The sequence below is a fragment of the Aquarana catesbeiana genome, linkage group LG06, assembly GCF_042186555.1.
Source record: "Aquarana catesbeiana isolate 2022-GZ linkage group LG06, ASM4218655v1, whole genome shotgun sequence".
Taxonomy (NCBI): domain Eukaryota; kingdom Metazoa; phylum Chordata; class Amphibia; order Anura; family Ranidae; genus Aquarana; species Aquarana catesbeiana.
In genome coordinates this window covers 176,077,096-176,104,222 of record NC_133329.1, presented here as the reverse complement: position 1 = coordinate 176,104,222, position 27,127 = coordinate 176,077,096, and the positions used below count along the sequence as shown (strand labels likewise).

General features: G+C 40.6%; 2 protein-coding genes across 2 annotated transcripts in view; one reads left to right on the top strand and one right to left on the bottom strand.

Moving 5' to 3' along the window:
* BMERB1 (bMERB domain containing 1) overlaps positions 1 to 27,127 on the top strand; it is a 774,318-nt gene that overhangs the window by 279,171 nt on the left and 468,020 nt on the right. The window lies entirely within an intron of this gene.
* On the bottom strand, positions 11,616 to 13,014 carry LOC141147364 (uncharacterized). Its single transcript, XM_073634602.1, is given in 2 exon segments — positions 11,616 to 12,716; positions 12,718 to 13,014. Coding segments are annotated over 2 exon segments (1,398 nt in total).

Below are 27,127 nucleotides of genomic sequence, written 5' to 3'. Positions count from 1 at the left end.
AACACCCCTTTTATACAAATCGACTAAAGAGGAAGGCAGCACTGGATAACGCTGGAATTTGTGAAGCCGCAGATCCTCACGGCAGACATTTGAAGTGCAAAATTGGTGGCATGAGGAGCACATATAATAGGTAGCACAAGAAGGTCCAGGATTCCCAGAGATCAGAAGCAGCACCAGATGACATTTATGTACCCAGGCTGTGGTACTATGACAGACTGAGATTTCTGTCAGACTAGACTGAAATCACGCCATCACTATCAACCCTTCCTTCCACTCTTCCTTCCACCCCAGCTGAGGCTTCCAACATCCAGCCTGGGCCTTCCACCCAGGAAGAAGATGTGGAGGAGCCCAGCTTGAGTCAGGTATACCTTTGTTCAACATATTTCTCAAAATTGTGTGTGATTGATGATCAATAAACTAAAACTATGTCCCTTTTTCATACACAGGATATCCTCAGCCAGGAGGAGGCTGTAGAAAGTGGCAGCCAGGAGGTGGCAGGGGAAAGTGGCAGCCAGGAGGTGGCTGGGCCCAGTGGCCAGGCCCAGTAGCCTGACCAAATCCCAGGTCCCTCCCCTCCGCCTTCCACAAAAAAGGCCCAGGAAGGGGAGGAGTGTGAAGGAGTCAGCACTTGGGTTAATTCGGCAGGCTTCTGCGGCCCTCACAACCCCCACCAGTCTTTTGGAGGCCTATGGCTGCCAACAAAATGCAGGAAATGGAGGTGGGCCAACGCCTCTTTTGTGAAGAACTGATATATATGGCCCTAAAAAAGGGGTTGAGGGGCGAAATCACAAGCAAAACCCACCTGTGTGAGTTGGACCATCCTCCTCCTCCTCCACCACCTGCCACAACTCCAACACCAGAGCCACAGCCTGGAAGCAAGCGTGGAAGTAAATGTGTAAGGAAGACAAGAGAGTTATGGCCTGGGTTCGGTCTGGTCTGGCAAAAGATGCAGGCTGTGGTAAGACCACAGCCTGGGGACATATATGTCATCTGCTGCTGTTCCTGATCTCTCAGAGTCCTGGACTGGATTGTGCTCCCTATTAAATGGACTCCTCAGGCTCCCAACTTTGCCTGTCAAATATGTGATGTGTGCCCTGGGGTACAAAGGCTTTGCAAATGTCACCAGTTTATCCAGCGTTGCCTTGCTCTTTATTTTGTTACGACCCCTAATAAGTGTATATTTTTTTTCTTAAATCATTGGGTATGTGTTATAATTAAAAAAGGACAGTTTGTGAGTAGGCAGGTACATTTCAAAAATACAATGTCAAATTAACAAGGGACACCAACACCAACCAATCTCCTTGAAGTTAAAAAATACAAGATAATAATGGTGTTGTGGTAACACACAAAATGAAAAAAAATATTATGGAGATCACTAGAAAAAAAAACAGGAGATCTTGATTTCCAAAAAAAAGGAGATTACTATAAACAAAAATTAGCCTCCCTGGCGGTATGATTATTTCGGATTTTAGGTGCTGAAAGCGGTACAATTATTTTGCATGGAAATTTGGTGTTTTATATTGTAGGCCTGTAATTCTTAACAATAACACACTTAAATCTGTCCAAACAAGAGTCTAGTAGATATCCCGGGTATGATAAAGTTTGAAACACAAAAACATAAATTATAATATAATAAATAAATATAAATAATTAAAAAAAATAATAATATAATAATAATAAAATTAATTTCTCCATAAATCACTATCGCTTAATTCTGCAAGTGTTCTAATTTACTATCGCTGTTTTCTAGCTGGTCTAAAGCCACTTTTGACGTAAAGGGACACTTTTTGGTTGCTATGGACAATCTCCAGTTTCCAGGCAGAAAGAACAGTATATATAACATAAAACTGCATGCAGGGCATGGGCCAAAGCACTGGGCACAAAAGGGATGTGAAATAATTTCATACAGTACTGTAATCTGTAAGATTACAGTACTGTATGTTATGATATTTACAATTTTTTGAATTTGCCGCCAGGCTCCGCCCCCATGCGTCGTGACACTCGCAGGGAACGAAGCCTGGCACAGAGAGGCTTCGGAGGAGGACAGAGCCCACGGACACTGCGGGGGACATCGCAGGATCCTGGGGACAAGGTAAGTAAGGCGGCACCAGGATCCTACAATGTAATCCCGAGTGTGGCTCGGGGTTACCGCTAATGGGACTGAATTTTAACCCCGAGTCACACTCGGGAAAACCGTCAGGGAGGTTAAAAACATTATTCTGGAGATCTGGCAAAAAAAAAATGTATTCATGAGATCACAAGAAATTATAAAGAAATCAGTTTGTCAGAACTCTCTGTGAATATCAGCTGCAAAACAACTTAATTATTCTAGTATTCTAAAGAAGAAGAGAATGCGCTGCATTGAAAGATTTCAAAATTTGCAGCGTGAAGAATCTCCATTACGAACGCTAGTTTTACAAGACCGAGTGCTTTCGTCTCGTACTTGATTCAGAGCATGCGTAGAATTTTGTGCATCGGAATTGTGTACACATGCTCGGAATTTCCGACAACGGAATTTGTTGTATGAAAATTTGAGATCCAGCTCTCAAATTTTTGTTGTTGGAAATTCCGACAAAAAATGTCCAATGGAGCCTACACACGGTCGGAATTTCCGACAACAGGCTCCCATTGAACATTTGTTGCTGGAAAATCCGATCATGTGTACGCAGCATTAGCTTTTGCAAAAGGCTTGAGACTGGGGCAGGACAACGACCCTAAACATACAGTCAGAGCTACAAAAGAATGGTTTAGATCACAGCATATTCATGTGTTAGAATGGCCCAAAGTCCAGACCTAAATCCAATTGAGAATCTATGGCAAGACTTGAAAATTGCTGTTCACAGAAGCTCTCTATCCAATTTGACAGAGATGGAGCTATTTTGCAAAGAAGAATGGGCGAAAATTTCACTCTCCAGATGTGCAAAGCTGGTAGAGACATACCCAAAAAGACTTGCAGCTGTAATTGCAGTGAAGGGTGGTTCTACAAAGTATTGACTCGGGGCTGACTACAAATGGATGTCACACTTTTCAGATATTAATTTGTAAAAAAAATTGAAAACCATTTATCCTTTTTCTTCCATTTCACTATTATGTGCCACTTTGTGTTGGTCTATAACATAAAATCCCAGTAAAATGCATTTATGCTTTTGGATGTAACATGACAAACTGTGGAAAATTTTTCAAGGCACTGTAACAAGAACACAAATGAAGGTCATCCAAACTGTTATCTCAACCGTATAGTAAATGTACATGAAAAAGATTGACGTGACACTCTATAAGTTAATAAAAATAGTCTTCAGCAAAACAGAAAAGTCTCTCTTGTATAGAGGGCAAAGTTTTGCAAATGTCCGTAAGTTTCCAGAGTGTACAAAATTCACATCATTTCCCTCCTCGAGTTCATTTGCTGAACTTCTAAACACCTCCAAGGATTTTGTATCTACTGATGTAGCCAGAAGAGACCCGTGACTTGATTAAATTGATGATAGGCAACTCCTATCCTCATATTGATTAATGGTTCCAAATTAATAATAACTACTGCAGAAGGGAACAGACACAAAAGATATGCTCAGCATCTTTCCAAATAACTGTTCTGCTTTATTATGACGCAATTGAAGGGTTTTATACACATGATTACGTAGGTATCACATTTCCCTCCAGCTTGACACATGGACTGTGTCATCAGTTACATAGGCAGACTAATTCTAATCAGGACTCGAAAGAATGTAAACATGTAATGAATACATTATTAGTGCCGTGTACACAGTGAGGGCAGTGTGCAATACATACAAAATAGAATACAATTATATACAGTACTTACAAATTTCCATTACAGTCTCCCCTCTTTTGATCAATATTTTGATCACTAACCACACCTGCTATCACCCTTAACCTGGAACCTCCACACACTTAGGTGAAGGTAGTCCTGGCCAAAGAGGCAAAAACACCATTGTGGAGAAAATAATAGCTGAGCAGCTTTTTTTATTACAAAACAACTTTTCATTGCTAAAAACAAATGATTGATAAGACATATTTACAGAGTACTGGCTGTACACTCCTGTGGCCAGAATGGCCTTCTAGCTGAATTGTTAGCATGGTGACTTATCAGCATATGTAAACACAGACAATTCTACATAAAATGGAAGATGTACAAAAGACAAATATGACTTAAACATGGCTAAACTACTCTTCAAATATATATATATAGAGATATATATATAGATATAATATATATCTATATATATATCTCTATATAGAGAGAGATATATATATAGATATATATCTCTATATATATCTATATATATATATCCCTTACAATTAAGGTAATTGAATCAAAAAGTACCCTAGACTGTGATCACAAGAGGGAAACAAATTAAGCACAGAGATTTCTTAGTCATTTTTGCAGTGTCTGGTGTGGATCCAGGTGACTTTTCCTTCAAGTTTTGCAAAAACTGTACATGAAATAGATGCTGCATTGAGTCTCCAAACATTTCCTTATATATAAATGTCTCTTAAAAATCCACAAGTCACCTGGCTTTAGTTTTAGATCCTTCCAAACTTTTAGGATCTGGAATTGGGGAGAAAACACATAAATGAGTTTGTCAAAAACCTAAAAAGATCAGCAACATTCTCTGTGAGATCCTAATGGAGGACTTCAGCTGCTGAGACAAAATATAAGCAAGTAACACACTCCCAAACCAAATCCTATAGGGAGAGAGTCCAACATCCCCCTTAGGGGCTGTAGTGATCGGGTATATGTATAGTAGTATAGTGGTATCATGTAGAAGTAGTATAGTGGTATGATAATGAATTAGTAAGTACTCTTCCGCAGCAACCCAATTCTTCCAGAGAGATGTACTTTATTGACTTCCAACACAGAACAAAGTCCAAAGTCCACAGATGACAAAAAATCCGACAGAGTAGATATAATTCAGAACCCCATGTTCCTAGGTCTGTGTGTCCATACACAGACAAGCCTCACCTAAAAACTATAGACTGAATGCCGTGTTATATTCACTAACTATTGAATGGCTGAGCAATTTGATTGGCCGTTTCAATTTAGGACTTTGATTAGCTTTAGTCTTTCAAACAGACAACAACTCCCAGCCGTGAACAGCTGTAGTCATAAACCGCCCCAATTTGCGCTCCCGCATATCAACATCAACAAGTCCCCTTAGATATGTGCAATTAGATTAGATTAACAGATACCACCTGAATACCCTTTTGAGCCCTTGGAATACCTACATTATTCTTGCATATTAATATCAAAAAGTCCCCTTAGATATATTAGCCCCACAGGAGGGAGCCTCCGCTAAGCCAACCCAAAACACTCCTTGATCCCATTGTTACCCCCTCAAGTCTAATTACCATCATTAAATACTTCTTCTATGGTCCTTTAAACAATGTACCCTTTGAAATGTTCAATTAGGTTAACAGCCCATACCTCACATCCCTAGGTAGACTTGCATAAGACCAACACATCAAAGGGTTTTCAGCTGTTATATTAAAATTGAGTTGGCTTGGACAAATCGACCATTCTGGCCTGGTTAATATTGACTGTATGATATTATAATGTCCCACATAAATCGGTGAACATATCACAACATATACCCCCACTTGGATCGGTTCGAATCAGAATCGATTCACAACCAAACTGCTCAGACATCCCTGGCTCTTAAGATTGAAGCCATCTCTATGCTTTCCTTCTTCCTCTGGATTGTTCTTAGTTGTCTTCTACCACAACAATATAAACCAAATAAAAAACATATTAATATAAATTGAATAAACACAAAAATTATGGACAGAGTTCTCAATAGTGGGTGAGTAAAAGTGTTATTGGGTATGCTCCACCAAGGCTCCTGAAATTCTTTAGCAATTTTATTAGAACTAATGAGGTTTTCCTTTACCAGTTCTTGTAATTCTATAATTTTCCTACTATCCCTCTTAAATAATGTTTCCAATTCAACCGTAAGTGGTGGTATTTTCTTAAATAAAGGAGAAACCATAGAGTCCCAATTGCCAAGATCAGTTTGCTCAATGTCCATAGATACTTGATTCATCTGGATATTGGCTCGAATGTCTTCCTCTCCAATTGTTAACAGTCCATCTGTAAGATTCACACACCATCCTGTGATCGGGGTCCAGCACTGAACTTGTTTCTGCCAAGTGAATGAGGGAACCCCCAATGCACAGACCCTTGGGCCTTCTCCATGGATTATTCTCTTCCAGGCTGGTTCAATTTTTTGCAATCGAACCAGGCAGTTTCCAGAGTGTGCAGCAGCACAGCCCTCTATGTACTCCAATCACTCAAAAGAACAGGAACAAAGCCAAGCCTGGGCATGTCTAGTACAGCAGTTGGGGTCCATGGTTTTCCACACTTGGTTGTCCTTGACAACGAGTTTGCTTTCTGGTAGCAGTTGTTTCAGTATATTAGTGCCATTTCTCACCTCCACCTCACCAAGAATGATCATCTTGTATACGGGTAAGGGTATTGTTGACCATGTAGGGATGTCGACAGTCAGAGGTATTTCCTGCTTTCCGATGCGATCTCTATTACAAAGAGTATCCAGGCTCCTTACATTAGCAAGGGCAAAGTTCCTACAAGTAACACCACTGTCTTTGATAAGATTGAATAATAAAGTTGAGTTCATTATCCTTGGCCATTCTCCTTGTTTGATTTCTTGAAGCCCTAGGCTCAGGTGTTCACTCAGCAAGTTTCCTATAATACCACAGACTATAGACTTGGATACATTATTGGTTTGAAGGGTTTTATTCAGTGCACTCACTGACATTTGAATGTTCTGCAAATCTGCAGCCATGGTGTGAATGTTCTGAATATCTATTTTCATTTCAGCTAGAGTGTTTAAATCCACTCTTCTCCCTTTAAGCAGTATCTGCTGTAATCCACCCACAAAATTCTGTTCTCTTATATTTAAACTCTCTATATCAACCCTATTCCAAATCGAACTACCCAAACTAAGGCCTGATATGATATCAGTACCCAGATCCCTCTTTGAAATTTTCTTAAAATTAAGCCCTTGTGTAGCATCCCAAAATAAGTTTACATGTGTTTGAAAAAACGTTTTAAACCATAATCCCATTGATTTTGGGCAACTCTCTGGAATGTTAAATGATGTAAAATTCAACAATGATGGTAACGATAAATATGAAACATCGCTATATACTAAATTTTGAGTCCGTTCAAGGAAAAGTCCATGTTCTGGCCACTGTAAAATTGTAGGACAGTCTCTAGAATTTGTGACCATTATATGTAGGATTTTTGTATGGACTCCGTCCTCCACGTCATGAGGACTACAGGATATAATACCCTCCTTAAATACTGTAAAATTCCTTTCTAAAGTAATTTGCATTTGTGGTCCATTCTTTGTCTCCACTAATATTATATCTGTACTCCTGTGACGATCGCTTCCTTCTGGGTAAGTCCAAACAGCAGATTCCACAAAGTAATCAGATTTTGGCATCATGATCTCACATCTAACGACTATCCACCCCCCGACTATGCCCTTTACCATATCCCCATGTATCTGGATGCCTTCTGATTCCTGTAAAACAGTAAGTTCTGTAGTATGATCCACTACACTTCTTTTGCTTCGATCAGATTTCCCCACTGGTAAGCACTCCAATTCTTTAACTTGACACGTTTCCACTCTGATGTTTGTAATGCAAAGTAGTAGAGTGATTGACGCTGTTATCAACACACATGCTAATAGAGAAGGCTTGTATTTGTCCAGGGGGGATGTCTTCATGTTGATGTAGTCCTCTGGTATTCGCATTACTCCTGGGACCTGAAAGACAATCTCAGGAAGAAAGTTAGGCAATGCTTTCATCCATCAAATCCATTTTTCCTTTAAATGCTTTGATCTGACATGCATGACTCCATCTTGACCTATCCTCTCCCAAGTCTAATAAGTAAACAGAGGGTCCAATTTTGTCTATGATTGCATAAGGGCCCTTCCACTTTGCCCCAGGAAATGGGTGAAACCCAGAAAAATCCTGCAACATTACTCTAGCCCCAATTTGGTATTCGCTGGTATCACCCATTGCATTAAACCACTGTTGTGAGCTTTTATGGGTACATTCATCAGTGGCACACACAGCCTTATGTACTGTAATCACATGATCCTTTAAGATCTCTACCCATGATTCAGATAATGACACAGTTTCTAATGCGGCTGGGACCGGATTTATCAGATGTTCCCACGTTCTCATTGTTCTGCCGAGCAGAGCTTCATAAGGGGCAAAGCCTATGGACCTGCAAACTCTGGAACGAATAGTTGCCAGAACAAAGGGTAATTTTTCATCCCAATCGGTACCTTGCTCATTGACAACCTTTCTAAGAGCATTTTTAATTGTCCTATTCATTTGTTCAACCTGTCCCGCAGACTCAGGGTGATAGATGTAAAATTTTTGGATGACCCCAAGGAGCTTACATGTCTCTTGCATCACATTACCTACAAATCCTGGCCCATTGTCTCTGTCTAAAACTTTTGGTATCCCCCACCGACTAAATATTTCTTTGACCAAGATCCTTGCAGTAGTAGTGGCAGTACAATTTTTGGTAGCGAAAGCTTCGACCCAGTGACTGAAGGAATCCACCACAACCAGTAAATATTTGTTCTGGTGTGCAGTGTTAGGCAATTCACCTGTGTAATCAATTTGTATTCGCTCCCATGGTCCCATGGGAGCTTGTCTCATCAGTGCCCCTCTCCTCTTCCTATTTGCGGGATCATGCCTGGCACACATCAAACATGATAAGATATGGTCCTGCATGTGTTGTTTATTTTGAGGCCACCATGCTACATGATCTAATCTCTCTAAAGCTAAAGGAAGTTTGGGGTGTCCACCAACAGGGGATCCATGAATCCATGTTAGAATGTCTTTCCTCACACCTTTTGGGACAACCCATAAAGATAAATTGTTTTTGTAAGTTATTAGAAGGCCATCCTTCATCTGCATCTCTTGACCCTCAAACTGTATGGGCCCAGTCCTACACATTTCTTTTAGTTGAGCTAATTCCTCATCCTGATCTTGTATTTTACCCAACTCACATGTCCTTTCTTCAATTCCTTTTGCTTGGGCACGTGTAAGGGCAGACACTGGAAATGACAAAGTATGCTCTATATGAGGCCATTCGGGGGATGTTACTGCAGCCTCCTTTGCTAATCTATCTACAGTATTGTTCCAGTAGTGCTCGGTTGTTTGTTTTCTGTGGGCCTGTACCTTTCGGATATTAATTTTTGAAAAGAATTGCGTTTCCTCCTCTATCATTTTCCATAGGGATGCATATCTTATCTCACTGCCATCTGTCCCTTTAAGGCCCATCACATTCCACCATGAAAGATAGACAACTGCACCCTTGCATACCTGGTCTGAGTCAGAAGCAATGTTAACAATTCCACCATCATCTCTTAACTCAGTGAGAACTTGCAGAAGTGCTGCTATCTCCACATACTGTGCAGAACGAGCTCTACATGAATATGAAAATTGTCTCTGTACCTCGCCATCTTTTACACAAACACCAGCAAACCCTGAGATTCTACTTCCATCTTTATAATAAGAGGAACCATCAATGTACCAACATTCACTTTCAAGGTCAAAAGGTTTGGATACGGCAGTAAAAACTCTGTGCTGCAAACTATTTCCTTGCACTTGACATTCGTGAGCTTCACCTTCAATCATCAATCCACCGATCAGGACACTAGGTTCTTTTAACATCAAACCCTCAATATTCTCTGACAATAAAGCTGTAGTCCACCTCGCCAGCCTTTTACAATTCACATCTGCTTCTTTCCATTTTCCATTTGCTAACATGACTATAGGAGTGTGATGACTAGCAATGATGACTCTTTTTGTACCTGTCAAGTACCTGAATTTGTTGATTGCCCAATAACAACACAGCACCATACGAGTACACAAAGGATACTTCTGTTCTACAGTTGATAGTAAACGTGAAGCATAGGCTACAGGTCTTTGTTTTCCAAAATAGTCTTGGGTGAGTGCAACAGACAAAGTACCAAGGCCTACATGTGGATAGAGTCTGTATTCTTTGTTGGGGTCTGGTGATGCTAATGAAGGGGCATTGCCTAAAGTTTCCTTTAATGCTTCAATAGCTTGTGTGTGCTCTGATTTCCATTTCCATTCATCTTGCTTCAGCAGATCATACAAACACTCTGTTAATGATGCATAATGAGGCACAAACTCCCTGCAGAAACCTGTCATGCCTAAGAATTGTCTCAGACTTTTTTCATCAGTGGGCACGGGTAGCTTACCTATCAGCTCGACCCTTTGTTCATTGATACTTCGCCCTGACTGTGCTACAGTAACACCCAGAAATTGGACTTCTTGCTTTCCCAATTGTATTTTCTTTGGATTAACTTTCAGACCTGCTTCTTTCAAAAGCAATAACATTTCACTCACATCGTTCACATGCTCCTCCATAGAGGCTGACCCAATCAAAATGTCATCAACATATGAAATTACTCTTTCAGGTTTTGAAAATTTATCAATCATTTCTTTCATATGTGAGTGAAATATTGCTGCACTGTCTTTGTAGCCTTGCGGAAGAACTGTCCAATAATATTGAAGGCCCGCTCAGCTGAAGGCTGTTTTGTATTGACATGTTGGGTCAAGGGGTAAATTCCAATAACTGTTACTGATATCAATGACCGTAAACCATTTCATTTCTGGCGTCAACTTGGCAATCATTTCAGGGTAAGCTGCTACCACAGGTGCCATACGTTTAGCATATTTGTTTAAGGCACGGTAATCTATCGTCAGCCTGAACGACCCATCGGGTTTGATGACTGGCCAGGCTGGCGAATTGCATATTGATGCACCCCTTTTTAATGTACCTTGCGCCTCCAATTGTTCTATAGCTTCTGTTATAGGTTTAATGGCCTCTTTTGGAACTGGGTATTGCTTGAGAGGTGCCGGATCAAATCCTTCCAATAAAATCATTGTATTCATCCTACCACAATCTTGTTTAGCCATTATATCTTCAAATTCACCCATTAGACTATCCCAACAGGGGTCCCAATCTCCATGTAACACACCAACGGGCTTTACTGCTGCTGTTACCAATTCCATGGGAGGATGCCACACATGACCCAATCCGTCATTTTCAGGCATCTTCCACAACTTCATGTTTGCAAGATCAACTACCAGACCCTGCTGTACACAGACATCAGCACCAATTATGTCCTGATTTTGACAAACAACATCACACTTCCACTTCTCTCCCCCTATTTGCATCTCAACACCATGCACAAAAGGAGCTTCAATGGAATGTCCAGTGACACCTGTTATTTTAATTTTCTCATTTCCAGGGACAACTGATTTACTAAAACTAATAGCTGCCCCACTATCTAACAGCGCATTTACACGAGTTCCCCCTAATGTTACATCAACAGTGGGCCGCCCCCAGGAGTCTAATGTTAAATCAGTTAAGAATCGGCAGGAAGGGGCGTGGGGGGCTCAGAACTCCTAACAATGACGGGTAGAGGGAGACACAGCACTTTCCTTTTCTACTGTTGCTACTTTGACCCCTCCTGCTTTTATTTTTTTCATTTCTTCCTGTATTTTATATAGCTCCTCTTGAGCTATATAAAACGATCTCTCTCACTTCTTATTTCACTAAACGGCACCCAAGGCTGTTTACTAGGCTTTCCTCTGGATTCTGGCCTCCTATAACTACCTGAAGTGTTATAAGATCTTCCTCTCCTTGGTCCTGAATCATCTCTATTTTGCTGACCCTCGACTCTAAAAATTCTAGCTGCATCAACCGCAAGACTGTCCTCTCTGCACTTTCTCCTCCACACATTATCCGCTCTTAACAAAATATCACTATAATCGCTAGGATCAGGTGTAACAGATAAAATGCCTTCCCTGACATCACCATCCAATGCTTCTAATAACATTGCCCTATGAACCAAACCACCACGCTCAAAACCGGGATTCCCAGTCATCACATATTCCATCACAATGCTAATTCTATCTGCAAGTTCATATGGGCATTCATTCTTCATTTGCCTAATTTTTCCTGACAAGGACACATTTGTCGTCACACCATACAATGCTTTCAATAGTTCCTTTAAAACATCCTTAGTTTTATGACGCTGGCCACAATTTTGCAAAATCCGTGCCCACAATCCGTTACCTACACTTTTCTGCAAAATTCTAGTTAGGTCCTCCACATTCAAGTTGTATGTGTCTCTGACTCTCTGCAAATCACAGAACCATTTCATGAACCTGTTTACATCATAGCGGGGTACCTGACCTATCTCCCTTATAATAGCTTCCATCTCCTGTGGCTTTAGTTGTTTTGTAATCAATTTAATTTCACTTGAATCGTCAGTGTTCAATACAGTTGTTGTAGTGGTAGGAGCTGCTGGTATGCATGGGGCTGCATGTAACTCATCCCAGGGATATATTGGCTTATAATCTTTGGCATCAGGCTTTATTTTAGAGGTATCATTTTGATGCGTGTAACTTGATTTTTCTGCCAATTTATCAAAAGCAATGTTAGCAGCATGTTTACACTCCTCCAACTGTTTCTCAACAATTTGCATTTTAACTGACAATTCCTCATTTACCCGACTTAAATCATCACATAATTTTGCCTTTTCAATCAATGCCTCCCCAGTAGTGATAGCGTGCAACCTGAGATCCGATATCCTCTCATTCAACCCTTTCTCTTTCAAATATTTCCTCATATCTCTGAGTCTGTTCTAGAATTTTCTGCTTTTTTTCCTTAATCTCCTCTATTAATTCTGTACAACAAGACAGTAGTCCCTGAATAATGATACCCTTACGTTTCTTTTCTTTAGTTTTCTTATCAAAGACATTATCGGATAAAAAGCATTTCATTAAATCCCATGACTGTCTATATTCTTGGGGAATCTCATAAGGCCCCCCATTACTTTTTATATAATTTAGCAGCCATATATTCACATCCTCTCCCTTAGTGCTATTGCCACCACTAGACACAGCCAAAGCCATTGTAAAGAATATAATGACAAAAAAAAAAAAATTGCTATTTAAAAAATAATGAACAAGGCACACTTACCAATTGTTAGGTTTCCTAGAACTTCCTTCCTGGGTCCTCACAGTCTTCTGTCACCTCACAGGATTGTTGTCACCACCGACTTCTGTTACTAAGTCTGAAAATGCTCTTCTGGTCGCTTGAACAGCACCAATGTAGTGATCGGGTATATTATGTATTGGGTGGATATAGAAGTAGTATAGTGGTATGATAATGAATTAGTAAGTACTCTTCCGCAGAAACCCAATTCTTCCAGAGATGCACTTTATTGACTTCCAACACAGAACAAAGTCCAAAGTCCACAGATGACAAAAAATCTGACAGAGTAGATATAATTCAGAACCCCATGTTCCTAGGTCTGTGTGTCCATACACAGACAAGCCTCACCTAAAAACTATAGACTGAATGCCATGTTATATTCACTAACTATTGAATGGCTGAGCAATTTGATTGGCCGTTTCAATTTAGGACTTTGATTAGCTTTAGTCTTTCAAACAGACAACAACTCCCAGCCGTGAACAGCTGTAGTCATAAACCGCCCCAATTTGCACTCCCGCATATCAACATCAACAAGTCCCCTTAGATATGTGTAATTAGATTAGATTAACAGATACCACCTGAATACCATTTTGAGCCCTTGGAATACCTACATTATTCTTGCATATTAATATCAACAAGTCCCCTTAGATATATTAGCCCCACAGGAGGGAGCCTCCGCTAGGCCAACCCAAAACACTCCTTGATCCCATTGTTACCCCCTCAAGTCTAATTACCATCAATAAATATTTCTTCTATGGTCCTTTAAACAATGTACCCTTTGAAATGTTCAATTAGGTTAACAGCCCATACCTCACATCCCTAGGTAGACTTGCATAAGACCAACACATCAAAGGGTTTTCAGCTGTTATATTAAAATTGAGTTGGCTTGGACAAATCGACCATTCTGGCCTGGTTAATATTGACTGTATGATATTATAATGTCCCACATAAATCGGTGAACATATCACAACAGGGGCTTTATAAAATATAAGAAAACATTCAGGCAAAAGTTTTCTAGTTTCTTAATCTACTTTTTCCGCTTCATTGTAGACAATAGGGAGTGTAAAAATAAAACCTCAAAACTTCTAGTAAGGACTCTCCTATAAAAATGATTTCCTCTGTTATTCTCTGTACTTATAAACTACTTCTGATAACACTTTTTACTGTGGCCTTTGCAGTAGCATTTGCCACTAGACATCCAGAAAACATGTCTATACAGACAAAATGCATACTCGTAAGATCCTGACTTGGGCATCTGGATATATCTTTTTGTAATCTCTGGAAGGGATGTTCAGCTTTTGGTAACACCTTTGGTAACAGGTAAAACAAGAAATGGTATGTTATAAAAACAGCTGTGGTGACCCCTGGCTCTATCCCACGCTCATTTACTAAGGCAGCCATAACTGCTTGTGACTGATGACACAGTCCATGTGTCAAGCTGGAGGGAAAAGAGTGGCTGGCAGACATAAATGATCACCTTTTCCAAAGGCCTATTTCATAAGAAGTTGCCCCCTGTGGACCACTTGTTCTTCTCGTTCTGGGGTCCTTAAAGTTGAATTATTAATCCCAGCTATACTGTGCCAGAACTAGGGTGGAAACTGTGAGTTGCTCAGACCCATCAAGTGTCCGGGGCTGTAATGCAGCATGCTTAGTCACCTGGTCTGCTTCCATGTGTGAGTTTTAAAGTTAATATGGCTACCTCAGCAAGAACCTGGAAGGCTAAAAACAGCCGATCAAATTAACTTAGCATGCTTGGTTGGTTTACCTGCCGAAGTAAAAACAAACTTCTGGCCCTTCAAATGGAACCAAAAGCTCTCGATATCTCGACTATCTATATAAATATACACTCTTTTTATAGCTCACAGGCTTTGCTAAAACATGGAGCTCTGCTTCTTGAGCTGGGGAAAAAAGGATCCAATGACTTTGAATACAGAGTATCCTCTGGGTGATAAACTGCATACTCAGTATAAAACCGGGAATAACTCTACAAAGAATTAAATATCTGGGTCTTCAGAGAGTGTGTCCTGCACCGGGCTCACAGCAGCTGATTCCTACACCATCAATTTAACACATGTGGTTTTTCCTTTCTTTTGAATAAATGTACGCGTTTTTTATTGTTAGATTTGTACATAAACAAACTCATATTTTAAACCTTTCATTAGACAAACATTTAGTTAGCGATATATTTGCTGCGCAGAATGTTGGACCATTAAAAATTAAATGTGACCAAAACCATATCTAACTTTGTCTAATAGCACCTTTGCATAAAAGCTACAGCTCTGATATATCGGGGTGAACCCTTCATTACTGGGTCCAGCTTGCATAAATATATTACAATGGCTTGTTTTCTATCATGCTGTTTGTGTAAGAACTCCAGTTTCATGTTTCAAAAGACAACTTTTTCCTGGCAATATTATAATAAATGATAATGATACCCTGCGGTCATGGAGAGATGCCCATAAATCCAAAATATTCTTCTGCTTATACCACTGTACTTACAAGGAAAAGGGGCACATAATTTCACATTCCACACATTCTGCTTTGGATTTCAAAAATAAAAATAAATAAAACAAAAGGACCAACTGATGGACCAGAAAGCATCAAAAACTAAAAACAACTGGCTGCAGGTGGCATCTATCCTAACAGGGTGTGTGGACTTGATGTGATGGGTCTGTTATATTTACATTTTATTTATTATTACTCTCACATGATGGACCGCGCATCAAGTTATTATCAAAAACCTTAAAATTTTATTTTTGTAGAAAAACTTTTTATGTATCCCATCCATCTTGGCTTTGTTAAATATTATGGCAGGTGTATTCCAAATAACAACCTCATCTTAATCTAAACTAATCCCATTCATTACAAATTTCCCCATTAACCCGGATTTAATTTCCAACCAAAGGTTGTCTAAACCAGTTTCAATATATCTATATTATTAATAAAATTGATAAACTCATATTAGAAATTAATACTCATTATTACTTAATTTTACTTAATTTCCCTTTTTTTAATGCACTGTTTCCACTATCAAAGGATATTCAATTTGTGTAATACACGGTTAAATGTGACCTTCATTTTACCATGTCTGGAAAACAGATTCAAAAAATAATTGTGATCACATTGTTTACCATTAGATTCGTTAACCCGGCACATTTTGTTATAAATGTTTTGTCTAAAAAACTGGAATTGGCATGGTGTCCTTCCAGCTTATCACTGACCTCTCATCCCAGCCACATTCTTACATGAGAGCACAAAAGAGGGGGTCACATCTGCGTACATGACACACACACACAAGCAATAGAACTAAAGGTCCCAGCATTCACACACACACCAATATCTCTCTAAAATCGCTTACATTTTTCCCATTTGTACACAACACATGCATATCATTCTCTCACTTTCTTTTAACTTTAATATTTCCCTGCTTAAATTCTGCATTCCTTATTTTGTTCAGATATCCTTTATATCTAGCTTCTATGATCAGACGGGCAGCCAGAGTGCTCATCCCATCTTCCCTCTCTGACAACATATAAAGTATTCTGTTTTGACTCTCATTTCTCTGTTTCTTGACTTTACTAGTTGTAGTGCCTGACCCCAAATTCATCCCACAACTTAACATGAAAATGTCCCTTTCTGTCTAGTGTTAATGTCACCCTTGATCCATCCTGCTCACATAGATAGCTGTTTTTTAAGCTGTTTACTCTGCATGATTCTTAGTCCCTTGTGGACCTTGGTGGTAACCCAGTTACCCATTGTGGATCCATGTCCACATTAACCATTAATCTAGGGGCTCAGTATAGGCAGAACCGCGCTTTCCTTTCATATATAGCGTTGCTCTTGCGCTGGGCATTTTTTAGGGTCTCTTACCCTTTCTTATCTATAACACTCCGATGGACAATAGACAGTGACAACATAACATATAACCACCAATCAATACAGTTTGATTAAGGGGAGTAAAATAGGTACCCTTTGTCCCGAAAATGCCTTACCGATCAAGGAAGTCTGATAAATCAAATGTAAGCAAAAGGCTTACCTCAGCCGGCTGATTATCAGAAATTCCCGGATCGTCTCAAGCTCCTCATTTCGGATACTCGGGGTCACTTGGAAACCCCTCCTAGACAAAGCTCGTCACGCTGACTTGGTTAAATTGATGATAGGCAACTCCTATCTTCCTAGTGATTAGTGGTTACAAATTAATAATAACTACTGCAGTAGGGAACAGACACAAAAGATACGCTCAGCATCTTTCCAAATAACTGTTCTGCTTTATTATGACGCAATTGAAGGTTTTTATACACATGATTATGTAGGTATCACATTAATATTACAATTGTACGTTTATGGTAACAAGGGACGTTACATAGGCAGACTAATTCTAATCAGGACTTGAAAGAATGTAAACATGTAATGAAAATATTATTAGTGCCTTGTGCACAGTGAGGGCAGTGTGCAATACATACAAAATAGAATACAATTATATACAGAACTTACAAATTTCCATTACACCCGCCACCCTATAAAAGCTTGCCTCTTAGTAGGAACATAAATTAGCATCTGCAGACTGACTGGAGCTGATTCTGCAAAGAAGCAAATAAGTCATCCTTCAGGTTAGGCCATTTAGGTCTTTAGGTTGCCACCTCAGATCTCTCTCAATGTTCACTGGAACTTTCAGGCTTTGAGTTGGCATCATGGCTCTTTCTCTAGGAATTTTGACGAACCTTCACAGGAGTCTCTGTCAACCTTCAGCATTGAAAGTAGAAAAGTGTCTTACTGGGATGAGGGCTTGGAAGCCATCATCTTAGGACCTCCTGTGGCTTTAAAACAAGGATCTCCAAGCAAGGATTCAGTCATTTTCCCAGGTAGCATCTAGATAGACGTGTAAATAGAGGGCAGATACTCTCCAGTCAACATGAAGAACTACAAAATCAAATAAACTACTAGATAAAGTCCTTCTTAACCTATGGAGGTGTTAACAATGGGATTCTGCCATTCAAACATACGTTCATAAGCATGCAGAAATAAAGTGTTTCATATGAGGTAGCAGCCGTTTTCATTACTAGATGATCTATCTATCTATCTATCTATCTATCTATCTATCTATCTATCTATCTATCTATCTATCTATCTATCTATCTATCTATCTATCTATCTATCTATCTATCTATCTATCTCTTAGTATTTCAGGGAGATCCAATGAGCTGTCAGGGGCCCCCAGTCCCAGGTCAGGCCCAGAAGTGATCTGAGGCAAAAACACCTTCAGCTTCAACCCCCTAGGCCCAAGTGGAACCAGGGATCCCAAAACAGGACACTTTATCTCAGCGATAGCCCCCTTTTTTATTTCTTCAATTAAACAGTGTCCCCTCAAAGACCATAGTTTTCTAAAAACCTGGGGTGTGACTCATTGTTGGTCTCGCTGTTCATCAAAAGGACATATTTTGCAGAACTAAGCATACGTTCAGCCTTAGAACTTAGCTTCCTAACCTTGCAATACATGATTATCATAAGCAGATAAAGCACAATAGTAAATATAAGCAATATAACAATTGGATGAAGTAAAATATTTAAAAAGGCACTCACTTTTGGACTGTATCCAAATAAACTTTCCCACCAAGAAACCTTAGCATCTTATATAAGAGTATGCTACACATGCACTTTCTTTCATGTAAATGTTCTCCTGCGCTAACAGTGGTAACCCAGATGTGTGAACAGTATAGGAACTTCTTAATGCTGGTGGTGGTCTTGCTGCCTTCTCAGGATATTGGGCATCCTCATCCACCACTATTTCTTGGCTCTGAGGAAGAGGGTTCACCCTTGAAACGCGTTGACCATTTGTATACCTCCTGGTCTTTTGGCAGGACTTCCTGCAGTGAAGGACACTCGTGAAATGTGTTTTTACTATTTTGTTTGTGAGTATATATTACTCTTTATATCTTCTCAATAAATCTTATTGTGTTAATGCACTAGGTCAGTGCACCTTTCTCTTTCTGTTTTGTTAAAACTTTATTTCGACCAGAGGCTACATGAATGCTTGCTTATTTTTTTTCCAGTAGCTCTTAAAGTATTTATCATTTCGCCTTTTTCTTTACCAAATCCAATTGCCAAGCTTCTAGTTCAGCTCAAAACCCTAAGGGAAATCTTCTGTAAATGTATAGGGGTATTAGGCTTATTAGCCAACCTTTTTTCAGGAGTAACAGTTGTACGTCCTTTCAGATCGGCTACATCTACTCTCAGGATAGGAGTAGAGACACAAACACCATGAAGTAAAACACCTGTTTGTGTTCAGTTTAAGGCATACATAGAGAATGCAGTGTAATTTGTTACCTGATACCAACACCAGTAACCTTGCCCTAAGTATTACAAGTAATTAGATGATAAATCATGTGCATCAATTAAACATGACCCAGGTTTTTCCCAACACTGTTGTCTTATTATCCTGTCTTGTTTTCCTTGACACAATAAAACACCTTCTCCTTTCCAAATTAAAGCAACCGTAGAACTGAGTCATGCACCACTTTACATGACTCATTGCAAATCTTGGTACCACCCTGTCAGTCTGTCTTTTTAAATTAAGTAGAAATTGTCCTCCATAAAGAGAAGTAATCGTTAACTTAAGATCTTGAGACAACTCAGATTGTATCTGGGTGCAAGACAGAGCAAGTTGGACATCCTCCTGTTGTTGAGCGAGCCCAGCGATCAACCCTTTAAATTTCTTCTGCATGAGTTTGGACAAGAAAGCAGTTGTGTCAATGTGTACATGTTGTAAATCTTCTAGAACATGATTTATATCTAACTGGGTTTTAACTCCTTCCCACCCCCCAATTTATTTCGTAACACCTCTAAAGCCATAGTATTTAATGCTCCCATAGCCACACCTCCTGCCCCTAATGCAGTGTCTAATATATCCCTCTTTACTTTGTTTTGAGAGTAGCCAGACTCCAATCATGCCTTTACCACATAGATTGAATTTTTCACAAAGACAGCACACCTCTTATCCCAGTGATCCACTCTGACAACATTCATAGAAACTCTCCAGGTGTACAATATAAATTGTGTTTCTGTTACTACCGTCCATTGTGATGACAACTTTGGGGCTACCAGATCTGCAGCCTTGGCTATAGGAACTTCACATTCAATAACATTCAGTTTTGCTGATTCTGGAACATTTTCTTACTTGGTATTCGACCTATAGCAACACCAATTTTACCTCTTCCTTCCCATGTATGCCCTTAGGGTCCAGGGAGATCATTTAACCTAAGAAACTCAAATAGATCGGTTTCCCAACTTAAGCACATTGATTAAATGTCCCACAATCTTCATCAGTGGCCTTACTGAAAGAGCAGGTAAAAGGTCTGTTTAAATTTAAATCTAGGTCCAAATCATGGGTCCTGCCAGTCAGTAGTCACAAACACACCTCTCATTCCTTCATTCAATGTCCACCCATTCACTCACTCATTCACACTACGTAGGTCTATATCATTGCACAGGACATCCCACTTCCAGGGACTTGAACCACTAGGGTATACAGATAGATTTGAGTACCAAAAACGACTTCAAATAACTAACCTCCCTTTACCTCATGTACCTCCCGAAACATGTATGAGGAAATTTCACATCGATACTCCTCATCTAGAATGCATTCTTTCATATATTGTTTCCTTTGCATGAGTTTTTACATTTAGAACCAATGTTTTTTTGTTTTTTTTACACACTCGTTAAATCAACCTTCTGTGATTATTTTTTAAACTAAGTACCCTGATGTGTCAAACTACAATTTAGTTGCCAGATTGCCTTCTCTTGGGTCAGATTGGCAAGGGTAGTGTAGTAGACATAGGTAGTGTCTGTATATTTGAGACTTCTAGTAATCAAAATTTCATGAAGACCATCTACAGGATCAAAACACTTATTCACCAAGGATCCTAGAACAGCTTCAGGAATATCATAGCAATACCTTCTGTGTTGTTCCATTCATCCTACATTGTTAGTAATGTAGGTAATACACCAAGATGCGTAATTTTCTCTTTCTTGATTATCGGGATAAAATTTACCTATTTTGCACTTAACCAAGACTGGATCTGACACTAGAATAGAACCTTAACTTGTAGGAAAGGTAGTCACTGTGTCATTACCCATGAACTCTTTCTCTTTTTTTTTTGGGGGGGGGGGGCGCATGGCATTACTTGTTATATCACAAAATATTCCAGGTATGAGGCACATCTAAGTCTCAGGGTTATGACCCTCCTCACAGACAGGGATAGCCTCATCACTCTCATAGGTAATACACAGAGTATCTCCACCCTTTAATTTTATTTCAAATATTTTCAACAATATGGACCAAATCTACTATACATTATGTCACAAAAACGTTTTAATACAGCCATAGGTGTGCGCAGCCTATTGCATTAGGGTGCGCACCCCAAAGCTCAAACACATACCTTTCTCTGAAGCCTCAGCTACACCGAGCAGTGAATGAATGGGAAGTGCTCTGTACTGAGTGGCTTCATTTTCATTCACAAACTGAAGCATAGTAAACACTTGGTAAAACACTTTACTGTGTTTTAGCTATGAATGAACAAAGTATGTTCATTTAGAAAAGGAAGGGGCCTGTAAATGACATATTGGCTAGCCCCTTACCCTGTTCTCCATTCTGAAACAGGGAAGCCTGGGCAGTAGGGGAAATCACCACACAGAGTATTTAGGGTGTGCCCAGATAAACCTGGCACAACCCCTGCACACGCCTATGAATACAGCATGCACAACCTGTTCAAGTGTGTCCCCGTTAAATGTACCTAATATAGCAAGAACATAAACCATCCCATGCAAAAAAAACCATAAGATATCTAAAAGGTAGTTTTTCCTGCCTTCGTTTCACTCTATGGATCTGTAAAAGATCCCAACTTTCAGATCATTTCCCACATACCATAACTTTTAAGCGATATCCACGTGCTAAAATTTGCATAAGACAGTAAGGTTACTCTTTGAAATGTAGAATGAATATGTATTGGCTTCTTGGAGTCTAAGGCTTCCCTGTAGAATGGAAGTGTACGTCAACTGGTTAAATATACAATTGGGCAAACAGTCCCATCTCTCAGGGTCCCCTACACATTCTTGTGGGCTTTCTTACAATGCATAGTTACATGGTTACATAGTAGGTGAGGTTGAAAAAAGACACAAGTCTATCAAGTCCAACCTATGTGTGTGATTAATTATATGTCAGTATTACCTTGTATATCCCTGTATGTTGTGGTCATTCAGGTGCTTATCTAATGCCGTGTACACACGGTTTGACTTTTTAGCATCAAAGGTCCGACTTTCTTTCTGACGGACTTTCGACAGACTTTTGACGGACTTCCGAAGGATTTTCGAACGAACGGACTTGCGCACACACGATCACACCAAAGTCCGATGGATTCGTACGTGATGATGTACGACTGGACTAAAATAAGGAAATTGATAGCCAGTAGCCAACAGCTGCCCTAGTGTCAGTTTTTGTCCGTCTGACTAGCATACAGATGAGCGGATTTTTCGACCGGACCCGAGTCCTGTCGGAAATATTTGAAACATGTTCCAACTCTAAAGTCCGTCTGAATTTTGACCGAAAAAGCCCGCTACAGGTCCGATGAAGCCTATACATGATCAGATTGTCTGACGGATTAGTCCCGTCGGACCAGTCCAGTCGAAAGGTCCACCCGTGTGTACACGGCATAATAGTTTCTTGAAACTATCGATGCTCCCTGCTGAGACCACCGACTGTGGAAGGGAATTCCACATCCTTGCCGTTCTTACAGTAAAGAACCCTCTACGTAGTTTAAGGTTTAAGGTTAAACCTCTTTTCTTCTAATTTTAATGATTGGCCACGAGTCTCGTTAAACTCATCTCTGCGAAAAAGTTCCTTCCTGAGGACTGGTGCCCAGAACTGGACAGCATACTCTAGGTGCGACCAGACCAGAGTTTTGTAGAGCGGGAGAATTATCGTTTTATCTCTGGAATGAATCCCCTTTTTAATGCATGCCAATATTCTGTTTGCTTTGTTAATGGCATTGAGTGCCATTGCTGAGCCTATCATCAACTAGGACTCCCAGGTCCTTTTCCATCCTAGATTCCCCCAGAGGTTCTCCCCCAAATGTATAGATTGCATTCATATTTTTGACACCCAAATGCATTATTTTACATTTTTCTATGTTGAACCTCTTTTGCCATGTAGTTGCCCACCCCATTAATTTGTTCAGATCTTTTTGCAAGGTTTCCACATCCTGCGGAGAAGTTATTGCCCTGCTTAGCTTAGTATCGTCCTCAGATACAGACATTGAACTGTTTACCCCATTTTCCAGGTCGTTTAAGAACAAATTAAACAGGATTGGTCCCAGCACAGAACCCTGGGGGACCCCACTACCCACCCCTGACCATTTTGAGTCTTCCCCATTTATCACCTTTCTCTGAACTCGCCCTTGAAGCAAGTTTTCAATCCATGTACTCACCCTATGGTCTATGCCAACGGACCTTATTTTGCACAGTAAATGTTTATGGGGAACTGTGTCAAATGCTTTTGCAAAATCCAGATACACCACGTCTATGGGCCTTCCTTTATCTAGATAGCAACTCAACTTACCATGCAAAACGTGAATCCAGAATTTTCCCTCTTGCTTTTTCAGTTTTCATCACAACCTGATTAGGACCATTGCACCTGGGTTCCAATCCTTTCCTTTGGAACCCCTTAACCAATACCAAGTCTCCAGGTTGTAAGGGGTGTGACCCACCTTTAGAGTTAGGATCTGGATAGAGGAGAAAACTTGAGCATGCAACTTAGTAAACTGTTTATGCAATTTATGTACACATGTTTTCAATGAACAATGTATCAATTTCATCTACTGTGGGAAGAACAATCCAATCATAAAGGCTTTGCCAAATAACATTTCCTCTACACCCCTGGGGATGTGTCCAAGCGGAAGGACCTGTACCCAAGTAAGGCTGGTCTGTACACACATTTTGGCCAGACTATTTTTAACTGTTCCATAGTATCTCTTGAATATCCCAGATGACTGGGGATGATCTGTGTGTGGAACTTCTGTTCAATCTGGAGGCCCTCCATAAATTCATAACTTTATGGTCATAACTTGACCAGTGAAATATCTTCTATGGTCTGACTCCATCATTTCCATCAGGCCCTTTCCACACACAATGTCCTAGACCAACTCCTTGGCAGTGACTGAAACAGTGGCGTTGGCAACAGGCCAAACTCCTACCCATCCAGAGAACATGTCCACACATCAAAACATACTAGTACTGTTTCAATTTTGGCAATTGAATGTAGTCAATTTGCAACCTTTGGAAAGGGTACAAGGTCTTTGGCAAGTGCTCGGCAGGGTTCTTTACAAGTTTACCAGGGAGGTGTATTTACCATGTTTCACATCCTTAACAAAATTGTTCAGCAACAATCATGAACTGCAACCAAGGCAACCCAATATGCAGTATGGCACCTTTGGATAGATGGAAGGATCTATGCAATGCCCAGATTAGAGATATATACAGCGTAGGAATTGCACAGCACCTGCCACCCTCATGAGCCCAAAATTCATGTTTTCTTACACCTCTGATTTTCCACCTCTCTTTTACTCTTTATCAATTTGCAATTGCAATTTCCTTAAGACTGTTAAGTCTACCTGATCAGGTTTCTCAGGAGACAAAGTAGCTACAAAGATTTTGGTACAGCTTAATATAGTTAATTTAGTAGTGACGTCAGCTTTTCCATTTCCCATTCAAATTTAGTCAGTGCCCTTGGCATGGGCCTGACATTTAACAATGGCTATTCTATTTGGAAGCCAAAGTGCCTCAAAGACTTTCTTAATGATCTCAGCATGTTTTACAGGCTTACCACTAGTTGTTAGGAAGCTTCTCAGTGTCCACAACTGATTTACATTTCTTTTCATATTTTACAAGCCTGCATTAGAGCCATCAACTCTGCCCCTTGGGCTGATCGATTTCCAGGCAACTTGCTTTGAAACAAAGTTTATCTTGAATAACAATAGCATATCCCCAGCTGGGTGTCCCTCCTCAATGCAATAGCGGGACTCATTTACAGAAAAAGTGAGGCCAGCATCGGATTTCAGTTTGATTTTCACAGGATCGCAGTTTACCATAAGTCCCATATTTCCTTCCTTGGCCCAGTGTCAGGAGAGTACTTACCGAGGCCGAGATGCCGAGAGTAGTCCGCCCTTGCAACTACGCGCACCCCGTCCCCTGGAGATGATACAGGGAATGAGTGGCACTAAGGAGCACGGGCCACCAGCAGGTATAGAATCCCTTGTGGAGGACTGCAGAGCCGGGTCTGGGGGTGCAGGAGTCCTGGAACTGGCTGAGTACCCGATGCTGGGTGGAGTAGGCAAATCTGTAAGCAAGAAGAGGGTCAAACACAAGTGATAGGCAAGGCAAGTCCATATAGGCAGGCCGAGGTTTAAACACTGGTGGCAAGCAGAGCAAGTCCGTTAGTCAGGCCGAGGGTCAAACACTGGTGACAGGCAGAGCAAGTCCGTTAAAGAGGCCGGGGGTCAAACACTGGAGGCAGGCAAGGCAGAGTCCGTTAAGCAGGCCAAGGGTCAATCCAGGAGAGAAATAGCGTGGTGGGAACAGTCCGGCTCACAACAGGAGATCAGGTAAGCATAAACAGGAAGCAGGAACTAACAGGAGCTGATGACAAACCAGCAACCCGTCTGGGCGCTGGAGCCGCTTTAAATAGCCCCGCCAGAGTGTCATGATGGGCGTGCACGAGTCAGTGCGCGCACCCGTGTGCTATCCCGCACACACCTGCGCCGCTCCATCGGACCGTGAGCATGCGCCAGAGTGCCAATCCACCGCGCACGCGCACAGGAACGTGATGAATGCGGCTGGAGAAGACCCTTCTCTGACACCCAGACATTAGGATTTTTAATTGTCAACAGATCATGGGGTAACTCTTCCACAGCTCCATTATCTTCCTCTAGAGAGCAGAACGTTAGGATATGAGGCCATGTCTCTTCCATCTGATTATATTGAGGATTGGAGGGGATTGGTACTTCCACCCCATCCTCTGAGAACTGGGTTTGTGCTTTCATTTCTGTAAGTCTTTTCCCAACAAATTGCAGGGAACAGAATCACTCAGTTGGGGGTTTCAGTTTGAAAAGGCACAATTTGAACTGTGAGGGGTGTATTTCCAACGAGCATTAAGAAATTCCCCCTAACCCAACTCCTCTTATACCATTTTGAAGGAGAAGATTTACCTATTTTGCTTTTAAAATGGGCTGTGCTGTTCCAGTGTGGACAAAGCATTTTAGAGTTTGATTATTTAATTTAGTCTGTACATACTACATACTTTTATATTAGTTAAGATAATAGGCGACAACGGGAACGCTCCCCATCATTGGGAATCCTCATTGTTCTTCGTATCTTGTTGTTGCTGATTTTGCCTTCTTGGAGCCCTGCAGCTTCTTGCAAGATGGCCCATCTTGCCACAATTAAAACATGCAAGGGTTTTTCTTGGCCTGGAGTCTTTTCCCCTAGTTGGTGACTTTCCTCGTTTTCTGTTTGTTGGCTCCTAGACAACACAAACCCTTTGAAGTTTCTTTACCGCTAGATCAGCTAATTTTCTCTCTAAAGCTGTGGCCAGAGACAGTAAGGAAGAGAATGGTCTATCTCTCCAGTGTGCAGTCATCAGTTTCTCTCTGATCCTGCCTCTCAATCCTATAATAAAACTATATATCAACACTAGCTTTAGGTTTTCGCCAGTAATGTCCCCTCCAGCCGACTTGAAATTGTTATAATACGTTATACAGTCCTCAGTTGGTCCTTGGGTCACTGGAGACACCTTAGACCAGGGGTGTCAAACTCAATTTCATTGTGGGCCGCATCAGCATTATGATTGCCCTCAAAAGGGCCAATTGAGGGGTTCTAATCTGTAAGATTAGATGTCCAGCGCATCCCCTCCCCTTACATTAGATGTCAAGAGCCACCCCGCATCAGAAGTTGAGTTCCCGACTCTCTCTTACATCACAGTGCACC